Source organism: Dendronephthya gigantea, unplaced genomic scaffold (assembly GCF_004324835.1).
Source record: "Dendronephthya gigantea isolate DGI-Jeju-01 unplaced genomic scaffold, DenGig_1.0 000171F, whole genome shotgun sequence".
NCBI lineage: Eukaryota > Metazoa > Cnidaria > Anthozoa > Malacalcyonacea > Nephtheidae > Dendronephthya > Dendronephthya gigantea.
In genome coordinates this window covers 188,373-204,953 of record NW_021163181.1, presented here as the reverse complement: position 1 = coordinate 204,953, position 16,581 = coordinate 188,373, and the positions used below count along the sequence as shown (strand labels likewise).

The following is a 16,581-nucleotide window of genomic DNA, read 5'->3' as shown; positions in this document are numbered from 1 at the left end:
AAATTATGGCTGCTATGGCAATCATGATGATTATTTTGATCATCATGATCGTAATTAGCATAATAATAATAATAAATCATAGTTGATATGGCAACCATGATGATCATTATGATGATCATAATCAAATTTAGCATAATATTCATAATAAATTATGATAGGTATGGCAACAATGATGATCATTATGAATATAATTAGCATAATTACCATAATATTGAATAAATGATGGTTGCAATGGCAACCATGATGATCATTATAATGATCATGATCAAAATTAGCATAATAATCATAATAAATTATGTTAGCTATAGCAACAATGACGATCATTATGATTATATATAGCATTATCAAAATAATAATCATAATAAATTATGGTTGCTATGGCAACCATGATGATCATCATTATGATCATGATCAAAATTAGCATAATAATCATTATAAATTATGGTTGCTATGGCAACCATGATGATCATTATGATGATAATGATCAAAATTAGCATGATAAGTTATTGTTGCCATAGCAATCATGATCATTATTGTGATTGTCATGATCGTAATTAGCATAATAATAATAATAAACGATTGTCGCCATGGCAACCACGATGATCATTATGATGATCATGATCAAAATTAGCATAATTGCTGCCGCAGCGAGGTCGCCTGAGCGACCGAGCAAGGCAGCAGTCCCTAAGCATAATAATAAAATAATGGTTGACAACCATGATGATCATTATGATGATCATGATAAAAATTAGCATAATAATTATAATCAATTATTAAAATATAGAACGTTCTCTGGTTGAAATATTAAAATTTATTACAAGCTTTTGGCTATCAGTCGATAGCCTTCAACGGGTAGAAAATATAAATTCAATGAAGGGCGCTAACAGTGAAACATGAAACTACATGTGAGTCTAACTACAGTATGAAAGGTTACATGTTATATACAAGGAATAGCATGAAATATGTAAATTTTAGTGTTTTTTAGTGAGCATAGTATATTGTCCTGGAAGTGGCTTAGAGATATTGTCAGCTTGATCGGATAAAACTGTATGCCATGACTCTAAAGTTTTCCGTCTGCGGAACTCTCCTTTGTCAATCACCTTCGCTTTCTCAAAATCAATTACGTGATCTAATGACCATTCATGTTTAGCAACGTTTGAATTTTTCTTATCATGCTTTACATTTCAGATATGTTCAGCTTTTCTCGTTTTTAAACATCTACCAGTCTCTCCAATATAGATCCAAGGGCAATCTTTGCAGGGAATTCTGTAGACGACATTATTCTGTTCTTCGAGAGGCGGTCTATGCTTAACAGAGGGGAATTCGCGTTGTAACGTTTTCAGAGGTCTGCTACAAACCTTGATGTCATGCTTTCTTTAAACACTGTTGTGATGGGTTCCGTAAGGCCTTTAATGTAGGGTAAAACTGCAAAACCAAGTTGTTGCGTCGAAGGTTCCAAAGATTCTAAAAATTTTACATTGTCAGCAACACTGTTCGCATGGTGCAGCACAACATTGTTCACTCCTGTTTTTAACAACTTGCATAAACATGATGATTTTTACGCGTGTACCTCGTCTGCCGAAAACATTGCCGCCATATTTGAAAAAAATGGGCGAGTACCGCGGGCCAAAATCACCTCCTAACAAATTTTTGTTCGAATTACCACGGGACAGTATGAATGGCGATTTTTATGAACTGGACGTTTCTGGAGAAAAATGCCAATCGTGTGGTGATCATTGTAGTTGCCATGGCAACTAGCATTATTATGCTAATTATGATCATGATGATCATCGTGATCATCATAGTTGGAATGGCAACCATCATTTACTATGATTAGTATGCTAATTACGATCATGATGATCATGGTGATCATCATGGTTGCCATAGCAACCGTCATTTACTAGGAATATTATGCTAATTATGATCATGATCTTCATAATGATCATCATGGTTGCCATGGCAACCGTCATTTACTATGATTATTATCCTAATTATGATCATGCTGATCATAGTGATAATCATGGTTTTCATAGCAACCATAATTTATTATGATTATTATGCTAATTATTATCATGATGATCATGGTGATCGTCATGGTTGCCATGGCAACCATAATTTCTTATGATTATTATGCTAATTATGATCATGATGACCATGGTGATCATCCTGGTTGCCGTGGCAAACGTTATTTACTATGATTATTATGCTAATTAAGATCATGACGATCATGGTGATCATCACGGTTGCCATGGCAATCGTCATTTAATATGATTATTATGCTAATGATGATCAGTATGATCATGGTGTTCATCATGGTTGGAATGACAACCGTCATTTACTATAATTATTCTCAAATCATCGATGTTTCAAAATGAAATGTAATGCGCAAAAATAATGAAGGTTCAAATATGTCTGAAATAACTTGATATAGAGGAAGTGGACAAAGTAGATGAGCTGTCAGTTTATCGATCGCTGCCTCCAAATTGCTCGTCGACGAGAGAGGAGGAGAGAACGACGAACTGTTTGGATAAAGAGTTGGATAGCCACTAGGAAAGCACTTAGAGCATTTCACTGTTTATTAAAGTATCTTAAGAGTGAACCTGAACATTTCCTGAGTAGTAGAGAAGTTACATACTCTTTTGAAGAAAAAGGATACTTGCATGAGAGATGCTATATCACCAAGTGAATAACTTGCAGTAACACTTCGGATTTTTGCAACAGGGGAGTTCTACACCAGTTAACAGTACCAGTTTCGAATTAACAAAGGAACATTGTCCCTTATCATTGGAAAAGTTTGCAAAGCCCTTTCTATTGTTCTTTGTGAGGTTGTGTCATGCCCAAGAACAGCTAATAAATCATTGAAAATAAGCAGACTTTTTCAGTGGAGATGGCTGTTACCAAATTGTTTCGGGGAAATAGATGGAAAACCAGTGGCGTAGCCAGCCTGACGATTTTGTCCCGCTATGTAAATTTCATGTTATTATAATTATTCACGTCTTTAAAAATTTATTGTTTTCACAATCAATGAACACCAAAATATTAGCAAAGCGGGAAAATCATCAGGCTGGCTACGCTACTGTGGAAAACATGTTAGAATCCTACATCCTCCAAGTAGTGGCTCAAACTACTTTAACAATTAGGGCTACTATAGCCTTGTGCTAATACCAATGGTCGGTCGAAATTCCGAGTTCATTTTTGCTGATGTTGGGTGCCAAGGTCGTATTATTAGTGATGGAGGTGTTCTGCGATACACCATCTTCTACAAAGCACTGCAGTCTGATAAGCTCAACATTCCGAAATCGAAGCCCCTTCCTGCAACTGAGTCAATGATTGTAGATGGCTGGTGCCCAGTTTTACCACACTATTTTGTTGGTGATAATGCCTTTAGTTTAACACCAAATGTTTTGAAGCCATACCCAAAGAGAGGATTGAGTGAAGAACAGAGAATCTTTAACTACAGATTATATCATGCCAGAAGAGTAAGTGAGATTGCATTTGGCATTCTCTCTTCAAAATTTCGAGTATTCCATACCACGCTTTCTGTTAAACGCGAAAATGCGATTGCCATTTTCCATGCATGCATGCATTGCATTGCATTGCATTGCATTGCATTGCATTGCATTGCATTGCATTGCATTGCATTGCATTGCATTGCATTGCATTGCATTGCATTGCATTGCATTGCATTGCATTGCATTGCATTGCATTGCATTGCATTGCATTGCATTGCATTGCATTGAGGTCCAAGTGAACTGCACGACTCGACGCACAAGTGTAGAGCACAATATAAGCCTTGTACATTTTACTGTCATTGAAGAAGATATTGTATACGAACAACGGTCCGGCGTAATCAATGCTTACTCTTGTGAACGCACCGCCGTCGTCTAGACGATACTCTGGTAATGGGGGTGCTGGGGGCACTCCATACGATTTACTTTCTAATCGCTTGCAAATCAGACACGGTGACACTTGCAAATCAGACACGCTATGATCTTCTTTACCTCTTACCTTCCTTTTATGATCCAATATTTTGATCTCAACTGGGTCAAGGTTTCACGAAGTCCATTATGCATGACCTCCGCGTGAGATCTCAAAACTACGAGGTCGGTAAAATAATGGTTGCGGGGTAGTAGGACGGGAAACTTTGTTTCAACAGGTAGATCAGATTTCTCGATCCGACCAGGATCGTTTGATTTTCTTATACTTTGGCAGCTTAACTAAGACCTTTTGCACGTCAATAATTCATGCCTTCTCAGCTATATTCAATTCTTCAGCCCTTAGGGGGCCTTTCAAGGTTTCATTTCTCTTCAAACTACGTTGTACATTCGCAACGAATCTTTGCACATATGCCGTTACACGATGCAAGCTTTCCAACTTGCTGAGCCTGGAAAAGTTTGTACATCTGTTTCAGCAACCGCAGTCATTACGATCTGTTTCGGCGTCTTTATTCCACGCACCCTTTCCTGGTTTTCTTCTTGACCTGTTGACTGAACAGGCCACGAAATCCTAGGCTCGAGCAAAAATGGAGTTCTGTGCCACCACTTCTCATCTGCTGCAAGCTTGGCTGCCGATTCACCTCTTGAGGCAATGTCTGCGGGGTTTTCTTTCGTAGGGCAGTATCTCCAATCTTTTGTATCCGACAATTTCCGAATTTCTTGAACGCGATTCTCTACAAATTGTTTGTATTCTTTGCGAACATTTCGTATCCAGCTGAGGGCAACCATTTAATCTGACCAAAGAAAGCACAGATCAATTCTCAAAACATTTTGCTGTGCTTCTAGAATGTTATTTACTAATCCTGTTGCGACTAGACATCCGAGTAATTGCAGACGTGGCATTGATTGTTTACTCTACGGCGCTACTCTAGCTTGTCTTCGATGCAACCAAACTGCAATCGATTCCCGTATCGTGCTCATATGGAATATACACACAAGCTCCGTACGATGATTTGCTCGCATCGGAAAAGGTATGTATCTCAATCAGCCCTGTCCGCATCTTTAGAAAGTAGCGACGAGGCACAGTAATGATACCAGCATTCTTCAGATTAGAAACAATTGTTTTCCATGTTTTGACAAAACTGTTCACTTAGTTTTTCGTCCCAGTCCAGGTCACTTGGTTTACTTGGTTTACACAATTCTTGAAACAAAGCTTTAGTTGAAGGATAACAGGTGAAATAAGGCCCAACGGGTCGTAAATTTTTGCCGAAACGCTCAACACAATTTTCAAATGTTTGGTTCTTGATCAGCAACAACCTTTGCTAAATCAATTTCGAAAGTATCCTTAACGACATCCAACGGTAAACCAAGAACCTTATTGATCATGTCGTTCTCATTTCCCAGAGTTAGTTTCATATAACCACGATCTTCTTCATTTACAGTTCGCACGGGTTCTACATTAGAGCTACTTGGCTTTTCTGCAAATTCAGGGTCTACTTGAAATGTTTGCTGAAGTTCTGGTGAGTTAGTTTGCCATTTTCGCATGTTGAACCCGCCTACCTATAGTCGGAGCTAAAAGGGGACATTGGCAACGAAAATTTTTATTCGCCAAATCTGTTAAAATCATCTAGGAAATACTTAATTTAATGGTTTTTTGTGTCTATCGTATTTAGTTCTTGAGAAAATTTCCAAAAATGTTCATCGGTGGTCCGCCATTTTGAAAATAGAAACTTATGCTAACTTATGCTAGCATACATTTGTGACGTCATTTGATGGGTTCGGGAAATATGATCACATAAACTATTGTTGTATTCTCATATGGCAACTTGAAAAATTTGGTAAAATAGAGTATAGAGGCAGCCTCGTACCCAGGCGCTTTATTGGAAAACATAAAGGTTGCATTCAGCGTAATATAGAGATCTGTGGCTGAGATGTGCGAGCGCGCAGGGGTGCTTGGGGAGGACGCGACAAATGAAGCGCCTGGCAGAATATGCAACAAATATGGCGCCGGCGGACGAGTTATTCATATATTTCATAGATGCAAATGAGCAAATTGCCGTACACCCTATCACCGGGCGGTACATTTGGGAAAGATTTTGTGCAAAAATTATCACTGCGTTGTATTATTCATCATTTTCGAATATTAAGGCGCAAACCGTTATTTACGAGCGCTGAAAGAAGAGTATCTACTATCTACTCGAATATGCAATGATTTACATCAGATTTAGGTTGCACCTGGGTTGCACATTTCTTCCATCTGTTTGACTTCTTTATTAATTTGGTTTTCTTGGGAATCTGTTATTTTAACACCTCCAGAAACACTAAGAATTTTGACTTTGACCTGGTACGTTTTTATCAATGCTGAGTTTAATTTGAATCTGTTTGTTAAGCTCATTAGCCAGTTCAATGTTTCCATCATCTAATGCAGTAATAGCAGCAGTTGATTCTGTTCATCTAAGCCATTTTCCATTACATTAAGTTCATTCTGCATTACAGAAATATTATCATTCTGCATTACAGAAATATTATGATACCATATAGTAGTAAACCATAAGAAATATGGTTTACTACCATGTGGTTTCATTAACAAATTAGTATAAATAACTGTATTAAATGTTAAGAAAAATTAACTATTGAAACCTATGTAGAGAGTAATTCATTAATATTCCTTTATAACACCAACACTCTTTGGTATACTGTACTGTACATGAAATTCAACTGGTGTACCACAAAGCAAACAATAGACTTAATTCATCCCTACAGCAATATACTTATATACATCACACAATGTAGATGAAGGTTGTGTACAGTATTCCAAGAAATTACTATAATACATGTATAAATTATATTGTTCCATAGTCCTATTTACTACATTATACTCTCAAAAGGAGATACATATTTTCACATCCAACAACTATTTTCTTTTTTGTAGAATGTGGGAAAATTTCTTTAATTCCCCGTGTCAAAGTATTCTTTTATTATCAGAATGCCATGTAAACTCATTAATAATGTCTGTTTTTCATGGACATTGGAGTCTTCACAATAGTCCAACAACCTTTCTAATTCAGAGCATAAATTTGGTGATTTATATCTTCCACTACCTATGAAAAGCACAAATATGTATAATTTATGAATAACAGCCCCAATTTCTGACAATCGAGTCTTGATATATAATATGTACTTATGTTTATTCTTAAATTCACACAAACTCCAAGCATTGGGGTTAAAGCATGTTTCCCTGCTGAAATGATTCTTTTCCTTCTCTTTCTGTGGGGCTGGTAACAATCTGACCTGGAGTTTGTTATTGTATATTACTAGTAACACATATAAATTGCAACTTGATAGCATATTTGATATAGAATGAAAATAAAAATGTATTATTGTTTAATTAATATCAATAGAGGAAATATTTAAATCCCAAGGCAACTAAGCACTCACCTCTAACACTCAATTCTTCGATACCAAACGTATACCTTTCCTCCTCCAAGCTTGATGATACTTTTGTAAGGAAATTAAGATGAATTTAAATAGTGTTAAATACTGCGCGACTGTGTTTACGAAACGAGATTTGTCAAAATAGTCGTATTAAAATAAAAAAAATCAGTATAAAGCTACCTTCAAATGATAGTTCTTGAAACGATCGTTCCAAATCATCCATAATTTTGATCGCAGGTTCAATTCTTCTTCAAAATATATCTACATATTGTAGCCTTCACGCATTTATCACTTTTTGCAAAAGTGGGAGCCGGAAATCTGCATATTCTGCCAGGCGCTTCGTTCTCCCGTCGCGTCCTCCCCAAGCACCCCTGCGCGCTCGCACATCTCAGCCACAGATCTCTATATTACGCTGAATGCAGCCTTTATGTTTTCCAATAAAGCGCCTGGGTACGAGGCTGGTATAGAGGGGGAACAGAATCAAATACCTATGCAAAATTAATGCATCAACATTACAGGGACATGTTTTTCAAAATATTTGGAAGAGAACATTGAATATGAACTATGTACATACATATTTACACATGCAGTGCACGTCGATACACAACACGACGTTACGGTGACAACACAACACAATTATAACCAATCTCCCAAGGTTTAGAATTCTACTTATATTTAGATTTATACTAATTAAAAATATAAAGCTAAGGGATATTATGCGATTTTAAATCGATTTCCTTCGCGCAATTTATGCACGTCCGAGGATGTTTTTCCCCGCAACGCGATTAACTTTCTAACCGCACTGCCCCCATTCTTCCATCTGTTTGCGTTAGCGTGTGAGACAGGCGGTTTCCTTTCAACTTTCGTGTGTACGTTTGCGCGCAAATTTCCCCTGTTAACAATTTTACTATATTTCAACATAAACAAGACGCCTTTTCTGGCGTTTAATCCAGCGTGCCGCGCACGTGCTAGTCTTCAATATAAAGGCTCTGAACATAAACAATACAGTTCATATTCATTTAGATGCCATGCAAAACTAAATGTTGTTCGATCGCGAAATTCAGAAGCTCATTGTACTTTAAAAAGTATAGAAGTTCAATTGTTCAAAAATGTAAATAAACGCATAATACGTTCACTAGTACTTTGTCTCACACTTTGGAATTCGTGGTTTATATATTAAATCTTCAATCCTGTGCAAATTAACTGCGACGTGTCAACGCGCCCGTAAATGATCATATATTGTTAAGGCGAAACGGCAGCGATTATATTAAAATAGGACCAGAATCTACATGTATTAAATATATTCTTTCCCCAATTAAATCTAAACTTAATCGAACAGCATCAAACGAACGGTTTATTTGTTCCTTTTCGAGGAATTGCCGTATAATGTGAGGGAAATCATATGACACGACAAAATATTATTTGAGTTTACCACACGACGAAGCGCGAGTTTGTGAAATGTTCGTATTCGTCGTACTCTAGTGCTTTTTCATAGCAGCAATAACATTCTACAACCCTTGTTAATAATGCGCAATGTCCACATTTACACCAAGTAAGCTCTTCAAGGCGCCGGGCATTTGTTCTTTCGAACTCGCGATCGAAATCCTCGTCAGAGGAAGATAGATCACTACCGTTTTCGGCATCGCTACCGTCGCCTGTGCCTTTGTATGAGGGGTGATGAATGTCAAAAATAGCTATCGATCGTATGGAGATGCGTTCGGGCAAAATCGTAATTGACCGCAATTTAAAATTGTTCATAACGGTACATTACTTTGTCAGTATCGTGATGCTTTGGGCCGTAATTATTGTGATGCTTCGGGCCGTAATTATGGTAATGCTTTGGGCCGTAATTATCGTGATGCTTTGGGCCGTAATTATGGTAATGCTTTGGGCCGTAATTATCGTGATGCTTTGGGCCGTAATTATCGTAATGCTTTGGGCCGTAATTATCGTGATGCTTTGGGCCGTAATAATCGTGATGCTTTGGGTCGCAAATCCCATGTTGCTTCGCGACTCCGTTCAGGAGCAATTACATCATTTACATGTGCTTTTATGCATGGCCGGTGCGGATGAGAGAGTGTATACACAGTCAGTGCTATAAATAAAAAAAATGTCTGAAAATTCTAATACTTTCGAAAAAGCATCAAGGTTTTCGAGAATAATTAAAAATGCCGTAGATCAGCTTGAACGTGAATTAGCTTCGCCTTCCTCCATCGGTAATAACCAGCCCGGTGCCAGTACGAGTGCTGGCACTGCAAATAATTCAAGAATGAATCCACCTCGACCACCTGCAGTGAACCAAGCTCAAGTGCAACAAGATTTCAGGTAAGGTGTCGTTAAAGACTAAACTAAACCTAGTGAGTGAGTTTGGCTAGATTGGTAAAATAGGTATGACAAAATTTTTAATAGCGCATTTAATTTGTGTTGTGATATGATATATTTTGGAAACTATATTTGTCTTTATTTAAACGGCAATTTGTCTAAACCAGGAAACGTGTTTTATTGTGTGAAAAATTTAATTTGTCCATCGATTGAACGATTTACTGAATCTTTTACGACTTTTACATTTAAGATATAAAAGTTCGCCTTTGATCTGCACAAGGGCCGCGGCAAGGCGGCAATTAACAAATATTCAACCTTTTTGTGTCAATTAAGGTCGGCAAAGCTTTGTACAATACTGCAATACATTACTTTTAATTATGCTGTTTTCTATAGGTTGAGTCGTTTACTTTTCTATTCCATGTTCCAACCAGGGCCGATACACAGGGACAGGGTGTCCCAAAAAAAAAGCAACACTTAAATATGCAGAACATTAATACAGCTCTAAAGCGCAATAGATAAGCACCTCTGGGAATTGAAAATGGCTCTTAATCCTTCATTTACAATGCTAAAAGTCATTTTAGCTGAACTATGGTGCAAACCCGAACAATATAAATATTGTTGCGTTTTTTTTTGGGACACCCTGTAGTATGAACACAGTAACGGCTTTCAAGCAGCATTCATCTATACATATACTGCACCTTGCCATTCAGGATAAAAAAATTTTCGATAATTCGCCAAGCGCGAATGCGCGTTATAAGTTCTACTACAAAGTGCGGTCTCTAAAGGCGGATTTCCACTTACAGCGAAATCGTTCGCTAGCGAAATATTGGCATATTTTCTTTTGAATTTAAACAGCATAAATAAATTAGTGCGACTTGAGTGTTCTCAATTCAAAAGAAAATATGCAAATATTTCGCCAACGAACAATTTCGCTGGAAATCCGTCTTAAGGGATTAAGGGCCCATCCACGCCACCTGCTTTGGTAATGTCGAGAAAGCCAAAAAAATTCGCGGGAAAAAGAAAAATCGCGGCGCAAAGGGTAAAGAGGTAAAAATGTTGCGGAAAGGGTGGTACCTTCCTCACCAGCCTACATGCAGGTACAAATAGGTATAACACTGTAAAAAGCCCGTTCATGATTATCCGTGTGCCGAAATTCAAAGACTTGTAACTGCTTGACGGCTTTAGCCCATGTTACACGGTGCAATTTTTCTTGCAACATGCAATGCAATTTTACTTTTAAATTAGTGAAGATGTAAATTAGTGAAGAGTCTTCAAAATGTAAGTGAGAGAAACGGCATGGAGTGCACAATAAAGACAAAATTTTGGTAGTTGCCAAATTTACATCTCTTAAAAGAAGAATTGCATTGTTGCAACCTCGTATCTAGGGTCTTTGAAAAAACTGCACCGCGTAACAGGGCTTTTAATTCTTTAAACGCCAAAAAACTCAATATCTGGATAAATCTCAGATTATTACCACTTCTGACGTCATATTAAGGGATATTGACTTTTTTGAATCAAGCTTCGATCCAAAAAAGTCAATATCCTTAGGATGAGAGAGAGAGAGAGAGAGAGAGAGAAAGATACAAGTACGAAACAAGTAGATAAATTATGGATTAATATTCTTGTATGTTTTCATGGTGACATCAATAAGTAAATTAGCTTGTAGGTACACCGCGTAAGTATTTAATACTTACGTGGTTAAAAAATTTAATTGCAGTATTAAATACTAAATATTATACATTAAATTGCAGTATTAAATACTTACGTGGTGTACCTACAAGCTAATTTACTTAGATTATGGATTGTTTGCGCATTTTTGTTAGAACCTTAACAAAGCTAACAATACAAAAAAGCAATATCTAACAAACACCTGCATGCATTACCGTAATTTTTGTCAAAACGTGTGCTCTCGCTTGTGTACTAATAATAGGCAAGTTGAAAAAGAAACCTGATTGCAAATTTTGTTCTCTGTTCATTGATTGGGTCAACAACCGTTTTAAGAACACGTTTTTAGGTTTTCATTGGTTTATCAGTGAAAATCACGAATTCACGAACCCTCACGAAAGTCAAAAGTGAGTTCTTACAGTACTCTCTATAGAATATAGCAATTAACGTTTCATCTGCTCAACTAAAGCTTTACCACTCTTTATCACAGTTTGACCCTTCTTTTAACGTAGGCGATTTTATCTGGTGGACAATGCTTCGTACAACCCTAATACAAAACAGGTTTCGTACAATCCTAATACAATGCAATTTCTCAAGTGTATAATGGATGCCCGTGGACAGCAAATTCCAAAATTTATTATCTTGTTTCACTAGTACTAGACTATTACTGCTAGCGTAATTGTTGAAGTTATAGTTACAGATGTAATAAAATTTAGAGAATTTTTCTCAAATTTCACCAGCTCTCTTCATAATCAGATCGGCGTGGTTTGGGTGTGGAACGAACATAACGCTTCGAAGTCATAACTCTCCGGAGATAACTTTACGCTTCATAACTCTCAGTTTAGCCGGTCCCGATGATCAGTAGATTCGTCATTCTTAAACTTTATGAACTTAAACAAATTGGGATATTTGTCATTTATCTTGAAAACATTTATCAAGGCAACAAAAATAGTTACTTGTTGTTTTGATAATTTTACGTATTACAACAAGGAATTGATTTTGAATATTGTTTGTCAATTTCTGAATTGCTTTGTATAGGAATGCATTTCCTGGATTGGCAAACAGACAGGCTAAGAGACCGTCAAACCCATTTGTCAACACTCAGAATAAATCATCTAAAAGGCCATTTATTCCTCCGAAAGAAACGTGGACCCACGATTTTTGTGTCCTTAGTGATATGAATGCCCAGATGACACCAAACAAGGAGGAACTTGAGCAATTAAGAAAAGCTGGTTTGGGAAGAAAAAAAATTGTATTCCCAAATAAAAATGCCGATTTCAATGCATTTTCCGCAGTCGTCCTGGAGAAATATCCAAAATTAAAGAACAGTGGGGGGTTTCAATTGCTGCGAGCAGTTGGAGGTGGAGGAGGAGTGCGAAACCTTGATTTAATCATTCCTGACATCAATGGGTACTCTATCCCTTACCTTAGAGAGTCTCAGTGCTTAGGCCAAGCAATATTATACGTTAGACCATTGCAGGCAAATTTGCCAATGAATAACGAGGTATTGTATTAATGTTAGACCATGCACTTTTTGAACTGTTGATGTCCACATAATGACTATAATAAATAATATCTCTATTCAAATTTAAGGACTTTGAAGAGAGTGTGGAATGTTCTGTTATGGTCAACTGTATTACCTGCAATAAAAGCTTCCCGTTTCTCAATATACAAGTTCATAGGGCAGAGTGCTGTGCAAATAATGAAGATAACGATGATAAAGGATCAAATTTAAACAATGTACGAATCATGCACAAAATTGATAAGTTTCTTTCAAATTTATTATTTCCATAATTTTTTTCATTAATCACATAATTTTTAGAGATCAAGGGCAGAAACAAGTACAAATAGGTAACGTATGTAGCAAAGACCTTACTGGACAGCAAATCAATTCAGCACATGTTTAAGACACTTGGAAATTACCACTTCCGAATTTACCGAATCAGCAATGAACTTTAACAATGAACTTACCAACCTACTTAATTACCTGCCTACCTATCATTTGTTGTGCATTCAAGCAAATTCGAGCAGTATAACTATTTATTGTATGTTACCTATATGCATCACTAACCTATAGGCTTTTCCTACTTCCCATGCACTATCTTGCTTCTTTAGTGTTGCGTTACATGCAAATACACAATATTTGGAGGTGGTATGGTATTTTTTTTATAAAATTTAAAGATGTGTTTTGCGTCATAATTGTAATAATTATTGTGCAGGAGCTACGACTTTCCTAAACAGATGAAGACAATGTTTGTCTTTCTATTTGATGTTTTAGGAAACAACGAGTAGAGAAGTTTCTGAGAGGTAAAAGGGTTTGAACTTTGTGAGGCATATCAAAGGTGATATGAAACCGTTGGAAATTTAATGAAGTGCTGGTAAAACCGGGCTTTATTCTAACCGCTAACTCAAATAATAACTAAAAAAGTCTGAGAGCTTAATTTTGAGTATTTATTTTGCCCAGGTTTTTACCATTGATTGAGGAAGGGCACAATCATTGATGGGTTTGCATGAGTGCGACTGTTAGCTCACAGGCGTAATATTAATGCTTTAAGTCACTTTACACTCTTCAAAACGTATTATTTCGTAGATCGGTTGCAAAATCGGAGGATTGTTTAACACGTAAGTTGATAAACATATAGCCATAGATTTATTGCATGTGGAGAAAAAAGACAACATACTAACAGACAAACATTACCTCAAAAGTTAACATTTTTTTTACCTATGACTCATTCAGAGGAAATTCGTCGTTTAAAGGAGGTATTCCCAGACCTTGAAGAAAATTCTATTCTTGGTGCACTCCGTGAAAGTGATTACGACAGTGAGGAAGCAGTCAACCTTTTGCTTGGAATGAATGAAACAGGTGATGTGCCTTATCAATTGAAAATTTATATGGTTTTGACATAAGCAACCACATGTTCGCAGGCCTCCACAAAAGTATGCTTTTTATATGAAATGTGCATGTACATTTCAGATCCTTCCACTTCATTGGAAAAGCAGTTAAACATTTATACCAGCAGTATGAATGAAGATTGCGTTAAGATACTTAACGTAGAACGTGAGACATTGTGGCAAAGGGCTCTGATTTTTTACAAATCAACTCCACGCAAGGAGCTGTATAAACGGCTAAGCGTAATGTTCGAGGGTCTTGAAAGTGCTATTGATGCGGGTGCTTTACGGCTGGAATATTTCGGTGACTTGATACGACTGGTGGACAACAAGCTGTTTGAAGGAAATGATCTTCACCGAATCCCATGTCATAGTTGGGATAAAGTTCATTTATTACAGATGGCTGGTTTGATGATATCGCATTCAATCCTCCAGAAAGGCCCAGGAATGCCTACATTAGCACCGTATGTATATGAATATATTTCTTCTGAAAACAAAAATAAAGCAGTGGCACTTATCAATCAAGATGATCTCCCGGTTACCCCACAAAATCGCGATTTGTCTACCTTTATTAACAAGGTAAATTTACACTTCATATTTATCTGAATAGTGAATATATATATATAAACTGGTATGAATTATAGTTATTGTTTGCTGCAATCTGGCTGCTTCATAATTATATAGATTTCTGACGCAACGACTGATGAAGAACTAGGAAGTTTGCTAGACGATCCAGTGAATTGCGCCATAGTTGACCGCTCAGGGTGGCCTGTTGAGCGAATAATCAGTTTACGTTCAAGAGTTGATTTCATTAGCCAAATCTTAATCGAAGAGCTCTTCGATAAGCGTCTCTCTGGGCTGAATAGCTTCAAAGAAGGACTAAACCATTTTGGCCTGCTTGATTTGATAAAAAAACAACCAACTATATGGAGACCTATGTTTTCCAGAAGTGGTGACGAAGTATATGCTAGTATGTTAAACGCTAGCTCGTTTTTGTCACTGATCGAATCTGATCCAATCAATGAACTGGAGAAGAGTGCTTATTCACATTTTCTGAATTTCATAAACGAGGCAGAAAATTTGACAGGTTAATTAATTAGTTTCATATATATAGTTTCTTTGGGTCACTACTATAAACTTCTGCACACTGTGGTTCTAATCGCTGTATTTTTTTTCAGAATATATCCCAGTCATCGGGAAAGAAGTTCCAGTTTTGAACCTCTTATTAAAGTTCAGTACGGCGCATTTAGACATCCCACCACTTGGTTTATCTTCTAAGATCAGAATTTTGTATGGAAGAGATACTATGTCAATGCCAGATTCTGATGCTTGCTTTAACAAACTTACACTACCTGTTTGTTATGCCAACGGAGATGAATTTCGTAAAGTTATGCTGGCAACACTGCGTCATGGCTCTTGTTCGTTTACAGCTTCCCGATAAGGTATAAAAAGTATTAAAAACGTTGGTAGTTTTTATGCATGCTTATGGTACAATTAATATTTATGTGTTTATTGATATTAATGAAAAATATTGCAAGACATTTTCAACTTCCAAAACTAGTAAGCATTGTATTGTATAAGTTTTCTTCGAAACCATTTTTTTTTCTATGACTGAACATAGCATTGCATTTATAGCATTAGTCCACTTAAAAACCCTAAATTTCAAATCAACCTGCCAGTTGATTTCTTACAATAAAAGCTGACTGATATTGGATATGTTATACCCATAACGTTATGTACATCGTGTCTCTATAATTTTAGAATGTAGATGAACATGATATTAAAATTGTTGTATTTTTGAAACCTTTGAATAAGTTGTGTTGATAAATAGTGAGCGACAGTCGTTTTTCATCTTTCGTGGAACGTTACATCCATACATGGACTCAAACAAATACAGTTTATTTCTGACCCCTTTTGCAAATTCAATGCCCATTGGTGGCCTCACTTATGTGCCCACTATGAATTCCTAAAAATGAGTAAATAACACGATCCTGGTAGTCGTGCGACCATCCTAACAATAGCATCTGACTGTTTTGTTTGTTTCAAAAAGACTCTTTTCAATACCTCAAAGTCCATTTTACATTTCGTTAAATCCGGATAACCGGGCTCATATGAACAGCCCCTTAGGCCTTGGTTAAACGTCGCACTTTAGTCGCGTCGAATGCATGCAATTCAAAAAATAAATAATGAGATGTTAATGAGGTTTACCATCTCATCTATTGTTTGAATTGCATTCGAAGCGACCAAAATGCGACGTATAACCAAGATATTATTGACTAATGTCCTAGGATTTTAGAACAAACGCCCCCAAATTATCGGAATGCCTTTGTTTCGT

At 36.7% G+C, this 16,581-nt stretch overlaps 1 protein-coding gene and 1 long non-coding RNA gene across 3 annotated transcripts; one reads left to right on the top strand and one right to left on the bottom strand.

Annotated features, from left to right (window-relative positions):
* Nucleotides 1-6,919: 6,919 nt before the first annotated feature.
* LOC114537974 lies at nt 6,920-7,743 on the bottom strand. The gene is made up of 3 exons (XR_003688660.1): nt 7,551-7,743; nt 7,374-7,433; nt 6,920-7,036 (listed from the first exon to the last, which is right to left on the bottom strand). It is a non-coding gene; the product is annotated as an uncharacterized LOC114537974 (long non-coding RNA).
* A 1,335-nt stretch (nt 7,744-9,078) lies between these two features.
* Nucleotides 9,079-15,880, top strand: LOC114537981. 2 transcript variants are annotated; one of them, XM_028559094.1, is made up of 11 exons: nt 9,079-9,695; nt 12,396-12,861; nt 12,951-13,097; nt 13,180-13,208; nt 13,473-13,506; nt 13,636-13,664; nt 13,948-13,979; nt 14,095-14,220; nt 14,332-14,825; nt 14,931-15,333; nt 15,425-15,880. In XM_028559094.1, exons 1-11 carry the CDS (start codon nt 9,481-9,483, stop codon nt 15,685-15,687), a joined length of 2,238 nt encoding a protein of 745 aa, XP_028414895.1. In that variant the 5' UTR covers nt 9,079-9,480; the 3' UTR covers nt 15,688-15,880. The 2 variants fall into 2 exon arrangements, with proteins under 2 accessions (XP_028414895.1, XP_028414894.1); XM_028559093.1 differs by having other exon boundaries at nt 13,473-13,509.
* The last annotated feature ends 701 nt before the right edge of the window (nt 15,881-16,581 follow it).